Source organism: Tiliqua scincoides, chromosome 8 (genome assembly GCF_035046505.1).
Source record: "Tiliqua scincoides isolate rTilSci1 chromosome 8, rTilSci1.hap2, whole genome shotgun sequence".
NCBI lineage: Eukaryota > Metazoa > Chordata > Lepidosauria > Squamata > Scincidae > Tiliqua > Tiliqua scincoides.
In genome coordinates this window covers 48409570-48428793 of record NC_089828.1, presented here as the reverse complement: position 1 = coordinate 48428793, position 19224 = coordinate 48409570, and the positions used below count along the sequence as shown (strand labels likewise).

The window sequence follows — 19224 nt, the reverse complement described above, 5'->3', positions numbered from 1 at the left end:
GTTTGGGCCTCTTCAGCCTAGAAAAGAGACGCTTGAGGGGGGACATGATTGAGACATACAAAATTATGCAGGGGATGGACAGAGTGGATAGGGAGATGCTCTTTACACTCTCACATAATACCAGAACCAGGGGACATCCACTAAAATTGAGTGTTGGGCGGGTTAGGACAGACAAAAGAAAATATGTCTTTACTCAGCGCGTGGTCGGTCTGTGGAACTCCTTGCCACAGGATGTGGTGCTGGCGTCTAGCCTAGACGCCTTTAAAAGGGGATTGGACATGTTTCTGGAGGAAAAATCCATTATGGGGTACAAGCCATGATGTGTATGCGCAACCTCCTGATTTTAGGAATGGGTTAAGTCAGAATGCCAGATGTAGGGGAGGGCACCAGGATGAGGTCTCTTGTTATCTGGTGTGCTCCCTGGGGCATTTGGTGGGCCGCTGTGAGATACAGGAAGCTGGACTAGATGGGCCTATGGCCTGATCCAGTGGGGCTGTTCTTATGTTCTTATGTCAGCCTATGAGACGCAGGCAGCTGACACAGGAGGTGGAGCTGAGGCTAGGGAAATGTCTTCTGCCACCACTTCTCTTCCTGCTCCCTGGATGTGAAAAGGAAGAGCAAGTGTGAGGAAGAGTTATGGGCTAGAACAGGGGTGTCAAACTCGTTTCATACAGAGGGCTGAATAGCATTCGTGATGCCTGCTGAGGGCAGGAGATGATGTCATAAGCAGGAAGTTATGTCATTAAACCGGTCATAACCAGAAAAAAGCACTTTTTCACTTAGGAACTCACTAGCTGCAAACAACAGAAGAGAAAATATGCAAATCTTGATCATATTTCATATTTTTGGGAGAGCCCAATTATCATGTGGGCTGCCCTTTCAGCAGTGCCACCTCAGCACTGCTTAGCAGCTGAAAGCTTGAGGGCCAGATGAAAACTTCAGCTGGCCACATCCAGCCCTCAGGCCTTATGTTTGACACCCCTGGGCTAGAACGTAGAATAATGTTTCTCAAACTATGGGTCAGGACCCATTAGGTAGGTCGCTGGCCAATTTCAGGTGGGTCCCCATTCATTTTCAAGGTGTATTTTTAATGAGACTTGATGTTATCATGGTATGTGTCTGCATTTAGGAAAAGTTACAGATCTGTATTTCATATACTATGTATATGTTTTAAACAATGATAGTCGATGGGGCTTACTCCGGGTAAGTGAACAGGACTGCAGCCTTTGGGATGTTTGGGGAATTTTTTTAAAAACATCAGCAACTGCTTGGGAGGGTTAGGAGGGCTCTTCTTTATTTTAAAGAAGTTTACAATAAGTTTAAACTTTTAATTAATTTGATTTTGTCATATGGGGGTGTTAAAGACTTTCCTACCTGATGATGTCACTTCCAGCTATGACATCACTACCAGGTTAATAAGGCTCCTTGACTTGCAGATAAAAGAAGCACCGATTCAAAAGGAAGCAGGAAAAAAGCAGTTTTTCTTTTAATAAGATAAAAGAGCTTCAAATGGTATAGCAGCAAACATCATCTACTCGATCAGAAGGTACAACTGCCCCCCTTTCCGTATTTCCCAGACCCGGAAAGGCGCCAGCAGCCGACTGACCCGGTCGAGCTAGGCAGAAGACTTTGGAATGTTATGCTTGGCAAACCACTCGTCACTTTTGTCTGCTGCTATCGCCTGCATGGAAGGAGAACGGTTATCAGCCAAACTGCAGCAAGAAACCCTGCAAACCACTCCAGTGGGGTATTCACAGGTATCCAGTTAGCAGACTGAACAGATGTCTCATAAACAAGCCCACCTGTATCTGTTTTTGGAAAGGCATTCTATAATTTCTGTATACATCTGTTAGACCCAGTCCTTCGACTCTGGCAACTACCATTCAACTCTGTCTTTTAAGTTTCTAGATCTCATGAATGCAGTGTAGGCTTGTACCTAAAAGGAGTTGTTTCAAGACTGGTGGAAGTTCAGAACTGGCCTTTTTCTGCTTTTGCTAGAATCCTAAGAACAACCAGAGGCAGGTGCAAAATGGCGGTAGCGGGTGCAGCTGGCCACCTACCCTGTCAGCCATTCAGCAGTATCATCTAACAGGGACACATCTGTGCCAAGTCAGGCCTTTGGTCAATAGAGCTGTGTTGCCGGCACTGACTGGCAGCAGTTCTCCTGGACTGGAGATGGGTATTTCCCATCACAGACTGCAGAATGAACCTGGGACCTTCTTCACACAAAGCAGGTGCTTTCTTAGGGAGCCACAGCCCTTCCTCCTCCCCTAGGGGCACAGGCAGCTGCCCAAAAGTGTCATTTGCTGACCCAGTAAGTCAGAAACCTCTTCCTTCAACTGCAAATTACCCAGAGATCTAGCAGTAGATCCTGAGCTCCCTTCTCTCCACCTTCGCTCTAAGAGAATTCTCCGCACACTCACAAAACTACAGCCCCCAGGACTCCTTTGAGGAAGCCATGACAGTCCCTGACCTCTTCCCGAGATCTTTGATCCGAAAAAAAATATAGACCGACTCACCTCATCTAGGAGTTTCCCGCCATTCGGGTCTACCTTGGAAAGCTCTCTGAATGCTTCGTCCCCAACAAAACAAATTTCGTGGCCATCCTAAAACAGATGCACAAGGAGGGGTGGAACACGCATCACCCAGAGGAAATGGCACCCATAACACAGGTTACAGCCCACCACTGATCTCGTGGCAGCTGTTGCCATTCAAGGGAGAACCAAGCTGAAAAAAGAGTTACTATTGTGTCTGCAGGCCTGTCATAGGACGACGTGCTTTGAGAATAACAGAAAAACCAGAGAGAGGCTGGAGTGAACCAACCTCCTCTCCTTCAGGTCTGCAGTAATTTGCAAGTGAGCATGACTGTCACTGGACTAGAGGGCCACCCAATTTATTTCCACCTCCTCTCCCCATGTCATTTATAAAATTACAGATTTATGGAGAAAGGGATACATTTTTCGCCCTCTGGCACTCAGAGGTCGCCCAATGAAGTTAAGGGGCAAGGGATTCAGGATGGACAAAAGAAAGTACTTCTCCACACTACAGAAGCCATAATGGAGGGAATTCACCACTGGGAGATATAGTGATAGGACCTGGCTTGGATGCCTTGCTTAAAAAAAAAATAAAGGGGAAGGAGGGGTTAGCCAATTCATGCTACAACAGCTTAAAGGTACCACCAAAGATCAGGTGCTGGGGACATCTGGTCAGTCACTGCATGAATCAGGATGCTGGACTAGCTGGCCCTTTGGTCAGATCCAGCAGGGCCTTATGTTTGACACAAGATGATACTTCTGATGCCCTTCTCCATTTCTAAGCATACTCACAGGGTCTGCTAAAATGACCACTTGCACCGTCGCTTTCCCTGGTGTGTCCAAGCTCACTAGTGGAGTCAAGATCTTCTGGTTCTCCTTTTTCATCAGTGCTTCGATATCTGGAAGCTTGTGGACAGACCAAGCAGAATCCAAGTGGAGCAAGAAGAGTGTGGTGAATGGAGACCCCCTTCATCCTAACAAACATGCCACCGTGTACACATGTTGCCATGTGTACACATGTTGCCAGCTTGGGCAGCACTTTTAACCATTCAATGATTTGCACACCCACCTGAAAGGATTCGGTTCAGATGTTTACTGGGCCTGCCAGAAAGTCTGACCCAAGCCTAGGTAAACATAGGACCAGGCAGATAATCTTGGCACCCTGCTGGGGTTTTGCTAACACCTGCCTATTGGTCAAGCTCATCCACCTGACTGTCGCCACAAGGATATGCAAGAGGCTGACCCCAGGTTTTCTGCCTTGAGATTAACCAATCAGAAGGAGACATCACCCCCCCCCCCAATCCCCTATAAAGGAGCTGGTTTGTTTGAATCAGAGTTTGTTCTGCTCCAGTGCTCACAGAGGTTGAGTTAGGAAATGGCAACTAAATGAGTATATTTACATAACTGAACTTTAATGTTTCCAGTTTGTCACTAAATTTAAGTATCCAATTTGTTCATTCGACCTCTCCCCATTTTGTTTCTAATCTTCCTGAATAAACTCTAGCTATTTTTTACAAGTTACTGTACTGAACTGTTTTCTTCTAATAAGAACTATTTGCTCCTTACTCCTTGGCAGGTCTTTTGAAACCAACATCACAAAGGGCAAATGTGGATGGTGACAAAATGGGGTTGGCCAGGTTAGTAGCTCTAGCAACTAGCTTCCTGGCTGAGGGACTGCTATAACTAGGCTTCCTCTAGATAGGAGGCGGGGTGTGGGAGGACACCCCTCTCCTTTAGGAGGTTTCTTTCCTTCCTGGTGGTAGCAAGCAGCTCTTCTTGTTTGGTTGGGAGGAACCCAAAGGAGTGTGGGTCTCCTGTCTTGTTTCTTCCCTGCGCTTTTGGGTGGTAAGCCTCTCTGTTGGGAACAGAATGCTGGATAAGATGGACCCACTTTTGGTCTGATCAGCAGGGCTCTTCTTAAGCTTTTAAAATAAACAAAAACTAAGTGGCTTAGCTTGCAATGTCACAAATTAAAATTGGCTTACTCCAAGTTAGTGAACTAAAGTGTATGTCACTTAATGGCACAATCCTAGGCATGTCTGTGTACTGCGCTCAATGCAGCTTATTCCCAAGAAAGTGCGTATAGGATTGCAACCTCAATGTGCAGATTAAGGCTGCAACTCTTTGCACTCCTAAAGAGAGGGAGCCCCACTGAAGTCAATCTGACTGACTTCTGAGCTGACATGGACATTAGCTGGATACATACCACAAACAAAAACTTCAGCCCTGACACTGAGTCATTGATGCAGACAAGAGCTTACCTCTTCCTTTGGGCAAGAGAAGGCAATTCGTCCAAAAGCTGTGCCGTGGTCCACAGCTTGGCCAATGTCTTGGAGCTCCAGTTTGCACTGGGGGGGGGGGGAAGAGAGAGGTTGATAAAGAAGCTGCCCAAGAAAACACAGGGTCTCTTTCATGCCCCTGCTGATCCATGTTATACATCAGGAGCAGGTGCCAGACTCCAATGTATAGGGGAAATGAGACAGGATAATTTGTGGCAGGGTTTATCGGACACAGCCCTTAGGATCTGAAATTCCCTTCAATTGGAGGCCCCTTTGGCTTTGATGATTTTCCACCATGTAGTTAAAATGTTCTTATTTGACCAGGTGTTCATTTTCATTCCATTTGATATGTTTGTTTTCCTGCTCTCTTTATCTTCCCACACGCATTTTGATTAGGTTGGTTGGTATTTGTTTTTTATTTGGGTATTTTGTATTTTATTTGTAAGCCACCTTTGGAGTCTGTTTGGAAAGTAACAGATGAGATCTAAATCTATAAATAAACAAATCCTGACACCTGAAACAACCACATCATTCAACCTCACGGGTGAGGGGGTCCCAATATTAAATTATACTTTACTGGTAATTTTAATTTATTCTTCTGCAATACATCTCAAGCTCTATAAATCTTCCCGTGGAATTTCCCATAAACCCCCCCCCCCAAACAGTCAGTGCCCTCTGCTACCACCTCACAGAGCAGCTGGAAGTGATGGAGTCCTTGCTTGGCAGGAGCAACACAAGCTCCTAGCAACTACTATCACCTGGTTAATGGCTGTAGCCAAACTCTGCTAGCTGAAGGGTGACTGACAGATGCCTCCAGGACTGCGGAGTTGGCACACAAAATCTCTGACTCTGACCTCACTCCAAAGTGCTGTGGAGTTGTGAAGTCAGAAGCAATTTTGGGTGGGGTTAGAAGTTTTGTGTGTCAGCTCCACAGCCTTGGATAATGCATACTGGGGGCTGCACTCTGAGTAACTGTTAACCTCTTCGTATCCACTCAAACCCACCTGGTTATCTGCGTAACCGAGCAGAACCTTCTTCTTGTCCTCATCGTATACTTTCATGCCCAGCAATTTTGACCAGAAGTCCACAGATCTCTGCAGACTCGACACAGCTAAGGTGACCTTTAGCACAGGATCTGGAAGAGTGCAAAAGCTTAGGCTGTAGATGTACCATTCCGTTTACCTAATGAGCACTATAACTACTGTAAATTAGCATGCAGTTCCCTTGGGGCTGCAACAACAATGGAATGTTGGATGGGAAGGGCCCTAAAAGGATCAGAAGGTCACCATAGAAATGCACCAGTAGGAACAAATACGACACTTGCAGTGATGCAACTTTCCACACTCCTTACCTCGCTTGGGTGATTCTCTGTCTTCCAGGCAAAACTTATAGCCCCCTGGAGCTTCTGCTTGATAGACACCGCTGGACACTTCCTTGAGTGGCCATTCCATCTTTTTGGCATTGTTCACTGCCTGGCTGGACACAACAGTCATCCCCTGGCATGCCAAAAAAAAAAGTATGATTTTTCATTGCCAGTGGCACGAAAGAGAAAACGTCATGTTCTTAAAACAAAAATGCTCTTCCTGCAAGAAAGACCTTTTAAACTTGAAAAGTCTCATGAAGCAGAGACGTTGTTTAATTACTCAACCTGTGGGAAGAGCTTTGTTTGTAAGCACTTCATTAGACATAAATGAAAGCACATGAGAAAGGACACAAAGAACTCTATTGGTTCTCCATCTGTGTGGGAAGTTTCATTTCAAGTGGCTCCTAATTAACCAGAGCAGACCCACACAAAATGGAAACCCTACAGTCATTAGAAAAAGGTTCTATTTGGGCCTGCCATTTGAGGATAAATACATGCAAGAAAGAAACGGTGCAAATATTTAGCGTTTGGGAGGAGCTATATTTGCAAGTTGCTTCTTGTTAATCATCAGAGAAACCACAGAGTCTCTTCTGAGACACCAGAGAGAAATAAAATCCAACTGCGGGGAAAAAATTTTCTCATAACTAATTTCTTAAGACACACACACACAAACATTTATAGTTTCCATTAGATATCCACCGTGATTCCTAATTTGACTGTTGTAAAGAAAGTTTTAAATTGCACCCCATTGTGAATTGATACATTCTGAATGAAAAAGGAGGATATAAGTATTTTAAACATGTACATTAATTTGCCCAATCCCCCCCCCAACTCTAATAAGAACATAAGAAGAGCCCTGCTGGATCAGGCCCAACGCCCATCTATTCCAGCTTCCTGTTTCTCACAGTGGGCCACCAAATGGCTCAGGGAGCACACAAGACAACAAGAGACCTGCATCCTGGTGCCCTCCCTTGCATCTGGCATCTCTCCATCAGTGCCACAAACAATGCACCAATAGTTTCCCAGAGAGAACATTTTCCCACAGAGACATTTCCCTCATATTCTCTGAGGGAAGTATTCCCTCAGAGAACATTTTCTCCATCAATGTATCCGCTTGTGCATTGTAAACGATTCTGGGACATATGCTAACACACGCTCTTGGTGCGCTCCATGTGTACTTGTGTTTCTGGTCAGGCCTGCTGGACCTCATGCTTGTCTCAAGTGACCTCCTCCCATGACTTGGAATACACCCAACTCACTGATGTGGCTGCCCTGCTGCAAGGGAAGACTGATAATTAAGAACAAACTTTACTTCAGAGACGCCTGCCTACCAAGACTGATCTTCTCATTGAGGATAGTCAGTAAGCATCCAAGAAACTCTAGGGAATCCTGAAATACACTTGAAAACCTGAACTAACCAAATAAACTACAAAAATAACGTTTTCAAATAAAATTTCAAATAATAAAAAAATTTTTTTGATAAGACAAAAATATTTTGAAAATAATTTTCAAAATAAAAGAATGTGCATGTGAATTCCAAGTTACAAACCAGAGTTATAAATCATAACTATTCCAAGTTATTGTCTTGGGAGGGAATGCCTACCAGAAAATCGTTGCCAAGGCGGTAGTTTCCAACTCCATAATTATAGGTTAATTCTGCAACAAAATGATCGTCTTCTGGACCGTAACCCACCATCGTTTTACTCCATTTGCCATCATAGGGACTGGAAATAAAATTTCCTTAGTTTTTAAAGGCCTTCCTTTGACACAACTTCCCTTATTTTATAGACCATCAGAAATCCAGGGAAGTGTCTCCTGCAACTTCCATTCTCAAGATCCCTACTTCTCAGCCCATTTATCTGTTCCTTCACCTCCTTCAGATGCTGTTCCATGTCCTCTTAGGCATCCACATCACTTCCCAGTCTTACCTTCTCAATCATAGCACACAACCCCTCCCACTGGTTTCTCCCATTCAGAGTTGATTTTTCCCTCCCTCACTGGAGCTTGCCAGTTTTCTGTTACTAACTCTGCCACTCTATGCAGGGAGAGCATTTGTGGACATTCCGTGGCAATACAGGAGCCCCATCAAGGAGAAGCAAAGACATCTCAGTCAACATTTAATATTAAATATAGGTATCAGAAGCTTCACAACATGGAAACAAGGGCAAAAGAGTCCTATCTTGCTTCCTTACCAAACCTTGTATTACTAACGCCAAATACTTTGAGTCTTGACAGAGTCCCTTACAGACATATGCTTTGAGCAGAAACAATGAGAAGTCAACATACCCATTACAAGTGGCCTTGCAACCTTCTTCAAATTCTTCATGTCTTAGAACCTGTTGGTTCAAGCACAGATCAACATTCAGTACATTAGCTGCCAAAATATACATGGTGCCATTCCATCTCTTCCTTCGCATGCGGAAGGCTTAACCCCTTGGTCCCACCCCACAAAGCAAAGCCCAGTCCTGTAAATCTATCCACATGTATAAAGAAATATGCCCCTTTGAAGGCAATTGATCCACTTCTCTGAAAGCATGCATAGATTATGGAAGCATTTATCCCTTGGTACTCTCACCTCTACACCAGCATTTCTCAACCTTTGTGCCCCAGATGTACCACTTCGCGAGGTCCATCTATTGGAAGTACCACCAGAAATAACTGGCGGTGATGTAATTAACTGGCAGTTACTTCAAAGCTGGGAGGCGAGATGTGATGCAACAAACGCACGTAAGAGGCACGGGGTGGGTGGGATGCTTTTTCAAGCATGCAACAATTGCACACCAGAGCTCTGCCCTTCGAGCCAAACCTCCTGCCACCGTTTGTTGCATTGCGGCCTCACTGCCTGGATTTCTGATGTTCAGGAGACAGTAAAGGAACGTTTTATGGGAGGGCTGGAGAGATGGTGTGGACCGGAGCAACGTTTCTCAACCAGTGGTACATGTACCAGCAGTGGAACATGAGGTGGTGCCCGACAGTATGTGTGGCACTCCTGGACACCCACTGCTTGGCAGGGAGACAGGCGAGACTAGGAAGCGGGCTGAGAAGTAGGGACCTTGAGAACGGAAGTTGCAGGAGACACTTCCCTGGATTTCTGACGGTCTATAAAACAAAGGAAGTTGTGTCAAAGGAAGGCCTTTAAAAACTAAGGAAACTTTATTTCCAGCCCCTGTGATGGCAAATGGAAACGCTGCTCCAGTCCACACCGTCTGTCCCCCCTTGGCAATAAGAAGTTCCTTCACTGTCCCCTGACCCCATCTAAGGACTGGGACCGTAAATGCCCTCAGGGCAGGAGGCTGCATTTAGAATGCCATTTAAGCAGAGTCCGCAGACCGGCTCCAGCCAAACTTTCGATGCTGCAGAAACACAAACTGAGGCAGGGAACCTTTAAACAAATAAATAGAAATGAAATGAAAGATATAAAAAGATGACATTAAAAAACATAAATGAAATATAAAAAATAAATTTAAATATAAAAAATAAATGAAATAAAAAATATAAATATAAATAAAACAAACAAAAATATTTGGCCCCCACGGGCACCCGTAGCCACAGGCAGTCAATATCGTGTTTCTGCGGCGTATGGCCCTCTGGGGCACCCGTTACAACGAACGTCGCCTTTAGACCGATCCCCTCGACGCCCCCTGATCCCGCCACTCACGCGCATGCCCAGTAGCTCCCGGTAGAAACGTGACGTCTGAGTTCGGTCCCCGACTTTGAACACGAAATGCAGCGCGCGCCTCGCCTTCATCCTGCGTGACAACCGTTCGCACACCTGGGTTCGGTTCGTCCCCTTCGTGGCGCTTGGAGGTGACGTCACCGCAACACGCACTAGGAGTGGCTCACGTTGAGAGGATTTTTCGTCATCGTAGAGTTGCCAGGTCCTAGAGCGGCGCTTGACTCTTAGCGACGGATATGACGCAATAGCGGATATCCTGAAGTCTGTTTGCCCATAACCAAGATGGCGGCGACGGTGGCACGCGCCGCGAGGGGTTCCCTGGCGCTGTTCAGGCCGGTTCTAGGGAGCGCGGGTGACGGCAGGAGGGGCGTGCGCGCGCTCAGAAGGAGCCCCGTCCGCGTGCATCCCCCGCTCGCGCAGGCGCAGCAGCGGGTCGTTCCAGGCCCTGCTCAGGCCCAGCCCGGCCTCAACCACAAGAAGCCCCGAGACCCGCCTGACTTTGAAAGGAAGAGGGCGAGGGAGGAGGAGCCTCAGGAGGTGGAGCTTCGCTACGAGCGAGCCGGGTCCGGCGACAAGAGGCTGAGGTAAGCGGGCGCAAGGGACCCTGGGAGTTGTAGTTCTGAAGAAGTGCACACAATCACTGGGAGTTGTAGTTTCGCAAAGTGGGGCGTTCAGGCTCCTAGAACAGTGGTTCCCAAACTGTGAGTCGGGACCTGGTTTTTGGTGGGTCGCCAGAGGGTGATAGAAAGAACAGCTGACTAAGTGCATCAAGCCCTGAGGCTCTTCAAAAATCAGATACTGTAGCTGCTAATTGTCCTGCAAAGAGCTCAGCTCCTGCAGTTTGCAAGGTCACTGCTTAACTGCCCTACAAGAAGTTCAGCGCCTGCTGTTTGCAAGGTATCTGCTAACTGCCCTGCAAGCTGAGCTCCTGCAGACTGCAAGCCTGTGTAAGAACAGAGAGGGAAGTTGGCTGGTCTTTTTTCTCATCTTTATATGTAAATAAATAAAATATTTCTTTCTCAATCTCTTTTTCCAACAATTTGATAAACTTACGTAGGTCCTGACAGAGGGTTGTTTTAAAAAGTGGGTTCCAAAGTTTGGGAACCACTGTCCTAGAATCATTTGCTGCTGCTGACCTCATTCAAATGTACAGAGGAATGTGGATTCACATTATTCATTCCATGGAATGTTACTCTCCTAGAAGACTTCTCTGACTCTTGATTTCCCCCCCCCCCACCACAGAAAGACATTTGCTAGTGGCTCCCCACAGCGATGGAGCTGCCTGGGAGGCTTGCCAAAACCTGAGCTTCTGCCTGCAATAGAATAGATGTACTGTACTGTACAAAAGACCCCCAACATTTCATAATGCTTACTGTATATACCCCCTCAGATCCATAGCTGTTTGAAAGTGGTTTGCACAGCTAAAATCAAATTTATAAACTGACTATATTGCTGTAAATACTAAGAGAGAGAGAGAGAGAGAGAGAGAAAGAGAGGCCATAGAGATTTATAAACATCAAAAAACAACATGAGCAGGAGAGGAGGAGTTGAGTATAGACTCTTGGACTACACCAAGGCATTGAGGAGACTCTTGGTTACCAGGGCTCAAAAATACAAGTATCCAGACCTTTAAGAACTTGCTGTAGCTTTGTTCTTAGAAACTGCCTACCAGTTATGTGTGAACAGCTTTATTCAACCGCGGCCTGAACATTGTTCATTTAAATGTCAAGACTATATTGCCCTTATAAGAATAGATCCAGAACACCAGGCACTAGCAAAGGTATCAAGGGAAAGAAAGCATATGAATCCTGGTTCCCTCTTGTTTAAAAAAAAACACAAAAAATTCCTGCAGATAAAAAGCTACAGTAGTCCCTCAAACTTTCTCTCCCTTTTACTTGCATAAAAGTACAAGATGCACCACTTAATGACATTCTGCTTAATGAAAGACCGCATATATGACAGTGGTCAAAGCACAACAAAGAGGCTCTTAATGAGGCAGTCAGGTCTCCCATAGCCTGCAGCAGAGTGTCTGTTTACACAACAAAGAGACTTGATACAAAGAGGCAATCAGTCTCCAGTAGTCTCTGCAGCCAGCAGATGTCTGGCAGAGAGTGTCTGTTTACACAACAAAGGCAATAGATCAGACTGAATATTCATTTAATGTTGTTTGTTTGTATGTTTGGAAACCTTCAGTCTTGAAAGACTATGGTATAAGCCCACAGCACCTGGTATTCCCGGGCAGTCTCCCATCCAAGTTTTACCCAGGCCTGACCTTGCTTAGCTTCCAAGATCAGACAAGATCAAACATGTGCAAGGTAACAGTTGCTGCTCACTTAATGACCTAATCACATAACAACAGGGATTGGAGAATGTATCCGTCATTAAGTGGTGCACACCTGTATTATGTATGGGGGGGGGGGTTTAAATATGCCATTCTCTTACAGTCTGAAGTAGTGCCATCCAAGCAACTGCCTCACAGCTCCCTCTTTGTGTGTCAACCAGAGGGAAGATTCTACTTTAAGAGGCCTGAGAAACTTCTGTTGCAAGTTAACTCCCAACTGAATATGATATTTGTGCATCTGTCTGCCTTTTTGGCTGCCTGCATCTGTCTGAGATGTTCTGCAGAAACTTAACTTTCTCAGGGATTGTTATTGAGAAGGAGTTCTGAACCCCTCCCCTTCTCTAAGACCAAAACACAACCATGGGAAGGGGGTAGTCAACATTTTAATAGGGGAAAGTGGAGGAGCAGGTTCTGCTTCTTTTTCCCCATGTTGGAGTTGATCCAGGAGAACATGTCACCATAGGACAAACATTTCAAGGATTTCTCAGATTATAGTGAGATTTTCTGTTGTTAAACAAAACTCACCAAAAGCATTCATTCAGTTGAGATGTTTAAACTGAATACACACCACTGTAGCTTCAGTAATTGCAGGGTTTTTCAGAGAGCTGGTGTAGGGTAGCAGCAAGGAGACCAAACTGCAAATAGGAATCTGATCTCTTAGAGCCCAATCCTATCCAGCTGCAGTGCAGCCCCGAGGCAAGGGAACAAATGTTCCCATACCTGAGGAGTTCTCTGTGACTGCCTTCCCACTACAGGATGCAGCACAAGCCCCATTGGCACAGCTGCACTGGAAAAGTGGATAGGATTGGGCTCTAAATCCTTAGGGAAGCCACTCCCCATCTTCAATATGGGGCTAATAATATGGCCTTACAGGGTTGTTGTGAGAGCTAATACATGTAAAGCTCTCGACCTACCCCAAAAGCGCTATACAAATGCAACATTTTAATTTTATTGCTGTTTGTATATCATTTTACCTGCTCCTGCTTTGTTTTGAATTGCTCTTTTCTTATTGGACTTTTATGATTTGAATTATTTTATTGTTATATTGTACTCTATTTTGAGCTTTGGGAAAAGTGGTATATAAATATTTTAAATAAAAAGTAAAATATTAAAGTATGTAGTATTTTTCAGAGAGAGAGAGAGAGTCCTCTGCTCCAAGAAGGTTGCAGTATAAGCATCGACAATCTGGGGGTGTCAACATAACTGGGGAAAGTAATGGAGGAAATAGAGGCAAGGAATGAATACAAGTAAATTTCACTACACAAACTGGTTTTGATTCAGTTAGGAAGGAGGGTTCTATGGGTTAAACCATGGTATACAAGATAGCTGTGGCTGATGAGAATTGCCCCCAGGTGGCTAGGCACTGCTACGTTTTAGTTTATAATTTATAGACCCTGTTTTGGCTCCAAAACGGTGTCAAGCATTTACAGGTTGGGTCCTGGTATCCACAGGGGATTTGTTCCTGGACGCCCCCCCCCCCCAGGATCATGAACATGTGGATATTGAGGGTGGGCACAGTGGACCTCTGGACTTCAGAGGTGCTTTGCAGTGTAGGGTGGCCACATAAGGGAAGGGAGGCCTTCTGAGGCACAAGGAGGGCGCCTGCATCCTCACCATGCCTTTGAACACCTCCAGACACAGCCAAAAGGCACTTGCAGTCATGTCTAGAGATCCTGGTGGGCCCTCCAGATGTGGGTTTGGAACCTGAATTATGTTAAATCTGCAGGTTCCAAACCCGTGGATAAGGAGCCCCCACTGTATAAATGTAACTCCATTGTAAAACAAGAAAACCCATAATAAAACTGGCAAGTTGTAAAGCAAATGAAGTTGGTGGGTCTCTTTTTAGGGTACACACTTACATATGTGGACTAGTTAAAAGACTGATGGAGTGGTTTGATAGGCCACCATCCGCTTAATGGATCTGCTTCTTTGCAGCAAAGTAGTGACCATTGCCAAGTCAAGGGTATTTCGGGAGAAGCATGGAAAGATCCTTCTAGAAGGGAAGCGTCTCATCACAGATGCATTGGAAGCTGGCGCTGTGCCCCAGACGCTCTTCTTCAGCACCCAGGATCAGCTGAAGGAGCTGCCAGTGGCAAAGCTGAAAGGCGCCAACCTCGTCAAGGTGAAGTTTGAAGAAATTAAGACTTGGTCTGACGTCATTGCTCCTCAGGGGGTTATTGGTAAGTTGGTGAAAGGAAGACTGAGGAGTATCTCATGGGAACAGCTTCTGAGAAGTCCCATGGGCCATTGTTCAGGCATGATTCTTGCTGAGAAATCTTGGGTCACTTGTATAAATACGAGACACCAGTTTGTACTTGGTAGTTTCCAGTCATAAAGCTCGAGGGAACATTTTTTGAAGCACGTATAAACCGTCTCCACTGTTCCTTTAACCTCATTAGCATCTACTTCAATCAAACAGTTGCACACAAGAGGGGAGGGGTGGACTGATCGTAGACTGTTCATCCATTTGTAGCGGGCCACCTAGCACCTGGTTGGTAGGGTTCTTGCAAAGAATGCTACACTGGGTGGGGGAGGGATGGGACTCTAGTCCAATCCAGCCCTGAAATTCTTCTGTTCTTTAGCAAGAGAGCATTTTCAGGGTAACTTAAGACAGATAAATTGAGCTATAACTGCTAAGTGCCTGTGTATGCACTCTTGCTTAGTACATTTTCCCCACACACACACGGGATTCTGATAAACGAAACAGAAGAAGACCATGCAAATCTACAGTCAGTCTGCTCTAAAGTTCTCCTCCTCTTCTCTCTTAACCTCCCCTTTCCACATCTTATTCTGTTTGTCCTGCCCAGCCACTGTGCACGTAACAAAAAAGTCTCTTTATCATCATTTGTATAGTTTTCTGAGTGTGCAAAGTACTTCCTGTTATTTATCATGATGTAATCCTTACAACAACCCTGTAACCCAGCAATTTTTAACCTTTTTCATCTCACGGCACACTGACAAGGCACTAAAATTGTCAAGGCACACCTTTGACACTTGACAAGGCACACCCTGTTGCCAGTGGGGGGCTCAATTCCCTATTGGCCCTACTAATAAATAATCTTCCCCCAAATTCCTGTGGCACACCTGTAGACCACTCGCGGCACACCAATGTGCCACGGCACAGTGGTTGAAAATGGTTGCTGTAAACTATAATTATTCCCCACGATGCAGCTGAAGCTGAGAAGGGTCAAGATCAGTGAGTTTGTGGCAGAGGCAAGATTTGAAGTGGGGAAGTCTGCTACACAGCTCAGTCTCCTAGCCACTATGTCGTATCAGCTGTAAATTTTATCACAGGGTGAAATATACAGCAGTTTACATAAAATCCATGAAGACAGAAAATAGTTAATAAGGTATGTTTTGGGTTGTGATGGCTCCTCCTTTTCACAGGGCTGATGGTGGTTCTGCTGGACTCTTTCTTGTTTCCCCCTTGATTAGCATGCAGATCAATTACCTCTTCCAGGCAGAGGAGCCCAGGGTTTGGGGGCTGAGTGATCTATATTGCATTTAGCGGTAACACAAGCTGTCTAAGGTCCCAATCCCATCCAACATTTCAGGGCTGACGCAGTCACAGTGCAGCCCCGAGCTCAGGGAACAAACATTCCCTTATCTTCAGGAGGGCTCCACAACTGCCCCTGCAGGATGCAGCCGGCGTCCTGCTGGCATGGCTGCATCAGCACTGGAAAGTTAGATAGGACTGGACCCTAAGTGTCTTTTCTTGGGGAAGGTCTTTGATATGCTCCAGCCTTCTTCCCTGACATTTCTTAGCCCTTCTCTTGTTCAAACTCAATCTTTCCCATATGGCAACACCATAACTGCTTGTCCTTTCCCCAGGAATCTTTTTCAGACCAGACCATGCCAAGATGGTTTACCCAGAGGTGCAACAGAAGCACACACTGCCCCTCTCTCTGATCTGTGACAACATCCGCGACCCAGGAAACCTGGGCACCATCTTGAGATCGGCAGCCGGAGCAGGTTGCAGCAGAGTGCTGTTGGTCAAAGGTAGAGAGCACCACTTGGCACCAAAAATTCTGACTGTTTTGTTTCCGGGAGGGGGGGAGGGGAAAACGACACCAAAAAAGGCAAAGGTCCTGATGAAGGGGCTTACTGTCCTCTAGGACAAGTGAGGCACTGGGGAGTGGGTTGCTGTGTTGCAACCATGGTGAAAATAGGACAAGGTTGCAGCAGACCCGCTTCCAGAAAGAGACAAAGCCTTTGTCTTCTCAAGACTGCTCCTGTAGCCCATGATTGATACACTGCAAGGTTTCACTAACATCTGAACTGGCTCAGCACTTTGCTGCATTTTTGTGTTGATGATGATAAAGGCAGCAAAGTCTGCTAGAACCTGCAGGCTGCAATTTAGCAATTCCCATGCATAAGCCAGAGAACAATTTATTTTGGATTTGCTGCCACTTCATGGAGCCTGCTTTGCTGGATATTGCATTGCCTTCTGTCTGTAAATGCGTACTTCTTCTCTCTTCAGGCTGTGTGGATGCCTGGGAACCCAAAGTCCTTCGAGCAGGGATGGGCGCCCACTTCCGCCTCCCCATCCTCACCAGCCTGGAGTGGGAGGTCATTCCAAACTACCTTTCCACAGAAACCTGCGTGTACGTGGCTGACAGTACTGGTGCTGACGCTCAGGTTGAGGCCGAGCTGGCGTCTCCATCCAAGGCCAGCAGTCACGGCTGGGTCTCCAGGCCCTACAACCTGAAGGCATTGCAGCTGGCCCAGTCCGACTGGGATCCTGCTTCAGACAGCAAGGAGGAGAGAGAAACTGGCCCGCTGGAAGCCCAGCATTACTACGAGCACTGGATGGACGCTCCGGTGGCAGTGGTGATTGGCGGGGAGACCCACGGTGTGAGCGACGAAGCCATGGAGCTGGCAGAGAACACTGGGGGGAAGAGGCTCCTCATTCCTGTGGTTCCAGGGGTGGATAGTTTGAACTCTGCCATGGCTGCCAGCATCTTGCTCTTTGAGGGGAAGAGGCAGCTGCACCAAATGGAACAGTCCTGAGTCAAAAAGACACACACTCCCAACTTCAGGCTAAGCTAAAAAGGAAATGTTGCCAACAGCTCACCAAAGGCATTGCGAACCACTCCCTGAGAGCAGCTTGACGCCTGCTGGTGTGGGGCCTCATTGCCGACATTCCTTGTGGCTCAGGGCTCGCCCAGCTACATGGCAGCATTGTGGCCCTGGCAAGAACAGAGACTGATGGGAAAAGGGGGTCAGCCTAGATGAGAGGCAGTCGTTTATTAAAAGCATTAGAATTACACCTTTTACTTGTTCATTTTTTTTAAAAGAGAAGTTTCCTGAAGGTCATAAACTAGCATAGCAGGGAGAAAGATTTTGTGTAGTCCTTTCCCAACAGTGCTAGTTTATTAGCCTGCAAAAGAGATTTCTCTTCAAGAACAGTGCCGGTCTTCCCCTTGCTGCCCCCAAAAGCCTTTACCAATTGCCCCAGCAGCATTTGTCACCATGCACATTGCTTGCTTGCTTACTTACTTTCTCCTCCCAGTTTTTTTTGGCAGAAAATATGCTTGCAATAGCTGTGACTCAGTGGCTGGCATAAGAACTCAGTGACATCACCAGCTGACTGACCTGTGCCAAGGACATGAAGCAGGCAGTTCCTTCAGCGGGCAGCCGAGGTGGTTGCCACAGGCTCCCTGCCCCTCTTGCTTCAAAATACAGGCCTGTTTGTTCAGGCAGGTCTGTGTCATTTCCCAGCTCAATCGTTTTGATCTCTTTCCTCCTGCCAGGTGACCCTTTGATTCTGCACCAGGACGGACTGAGTTAGCAAACTTTCCATGGCAGATGCTGAAAACAATTCACTTCTCCACATTTCCTTCCTGCTTTCCAGAGCCCAGTTTGTCCTCTCACACCAATTGTGTGTTCTTGCTAAGCTAACAAGTTAAACTTCTCCCAAACTTTTAAATCTGTTTTCACTGAAAAGGCTTGTATTGTTTACTCTGAGACCAGATGTGCAGAAAATAAATCCTGGGTTTGCTCGCTCACTCACTCTGCAAAAGAATTTATACCAAGAAATATGCAATGGGGCTGTGAGGCTTCAGATTGCCTGCAGCTTTTTCTCAACTGGAACACACACACACTGCAGTTTAAAGTATTGTAAAACCATTTGAACTAACATGGTCTCTCCTCCTCCACCTGAAAATAATTGTGTGCTGCTATCTTTCAGGAACATCTTTTAAAATGTTTTGGGAATGTCCAGCCCAAGGAAGACTTCTTTGTCACCCCAAAACTTGCACGGGGACTTGCTGGTTCTGAAAAAACAGTATTGATTTTATTTTGCTAAACATCTTTGCTATGGGATACCAATTTTGCAACCCAAGCTGCCAAGCTCCTATATGCCAGAAGGTGGCAGGATACACAAATGTGTTGCTTCTGGCAAGGACAACAGGTTTGATGGGGGGTTTCTGAACACAGTATGGCTCCCAAGCTTTCTGCACTTTTACTCTTGGAAAGATCAGAATTTGAGATGGCCAAATCTAGATTGTCCTTTGCTGCCGTCTTGCCAAAGGGAAGAGGAGAATATGTGGAGAATGGGGTGCCTGTGGCAAACAGGCCTTTGTGGCAAGTGCTTCTTGGTCTGTGGCCTGGACCACCTCTTCTCCATCCCCTTCCTCACCATGATCTTTCTGTAAATCAAAGTTGCTGACCACAGCTCTTGGCAAGCAACTGGGTTCCTCCAAAAGAACTTGCCTCTGTGTTATTGAAAAAAAAAAAATCACCACTCAGTCATATGACACTCAGGGGAAAAAAGAGAAGCCATTGCTCTAGTATCTTGGCCCCACATCTTTAATCTCTCTTATTTACACTACCTATAGTACTAAACATCCCATCTTGACTGCACTGAATGAAAATTATATTGAAGCAGTCAAAGGAAATCTTTTTAGGAGTGGGGGTGGAAACTTTCTAAAAACGCAACTTTGATGTAGGAGCAATGGAGAGGGATCAAAAGCCATGTGGGTTAGTAGTGCACTTGCTGTGCTAATTAGCCTATTAAAAAGTCATTGACT

At 45.9% G+C, this 19224-nt stretch overlaps 2 protein-coding genes across 2 annotated transcripts; one reads left to right on the top strand and one right to left on the bottom strand.

Annotated features, from left to right (window-relative positions):
- Window positions 1-1464: 1464 nt before the first annotated feature.
- On the bottom strand, window positions 1465-10373 carry GLOD4 (glyoxalase domain containing 4). Its single transcript, XM_066635939.1, has 9 exons — window positions 9835-10373; window positions 8463-8512; window positions 7780-7900; window positions 6165-6309; window positions 5818-5948; window positions 4796-4882; window positions 3327-3440; window positions 2520-2606; window positions 1465-1681 (listed from the first exon to the last, which is right to left on the bottom strand). Exons 1-9 carry the CDS (start codon window positions 9922-9924, stop codon window positions 1616-1618), a joined length of 891 nt encoding a protein of 296 aa, XP_066492036.1. The 5' UTR covers window positions 9925-10373; the 3' UTR covers window positions 1465-1615.
- On the top strand, window positions 9852-17460 carry MRM3 (mitochondrial rRNA methyltransferase 3). The gene is made up of 4 exons (XM_066635938.1): window positions 9852-10436; window positions 14129-14373; window positions 16025-16192; window positions 16674-17460. Exons 1-4 carry the CDS (start codon window positions 10135-10137, stop codon window positions 17201-17203), a joined length of 1245 nt encoding a protein of 414 aa, XP_066492035.1. The 5' UTR covers window positions 9852-10134; the 3' UTR covers window positions 17204-17460.
- Window positions 17461-19224: the final 1764 nt, after the last annotated feature.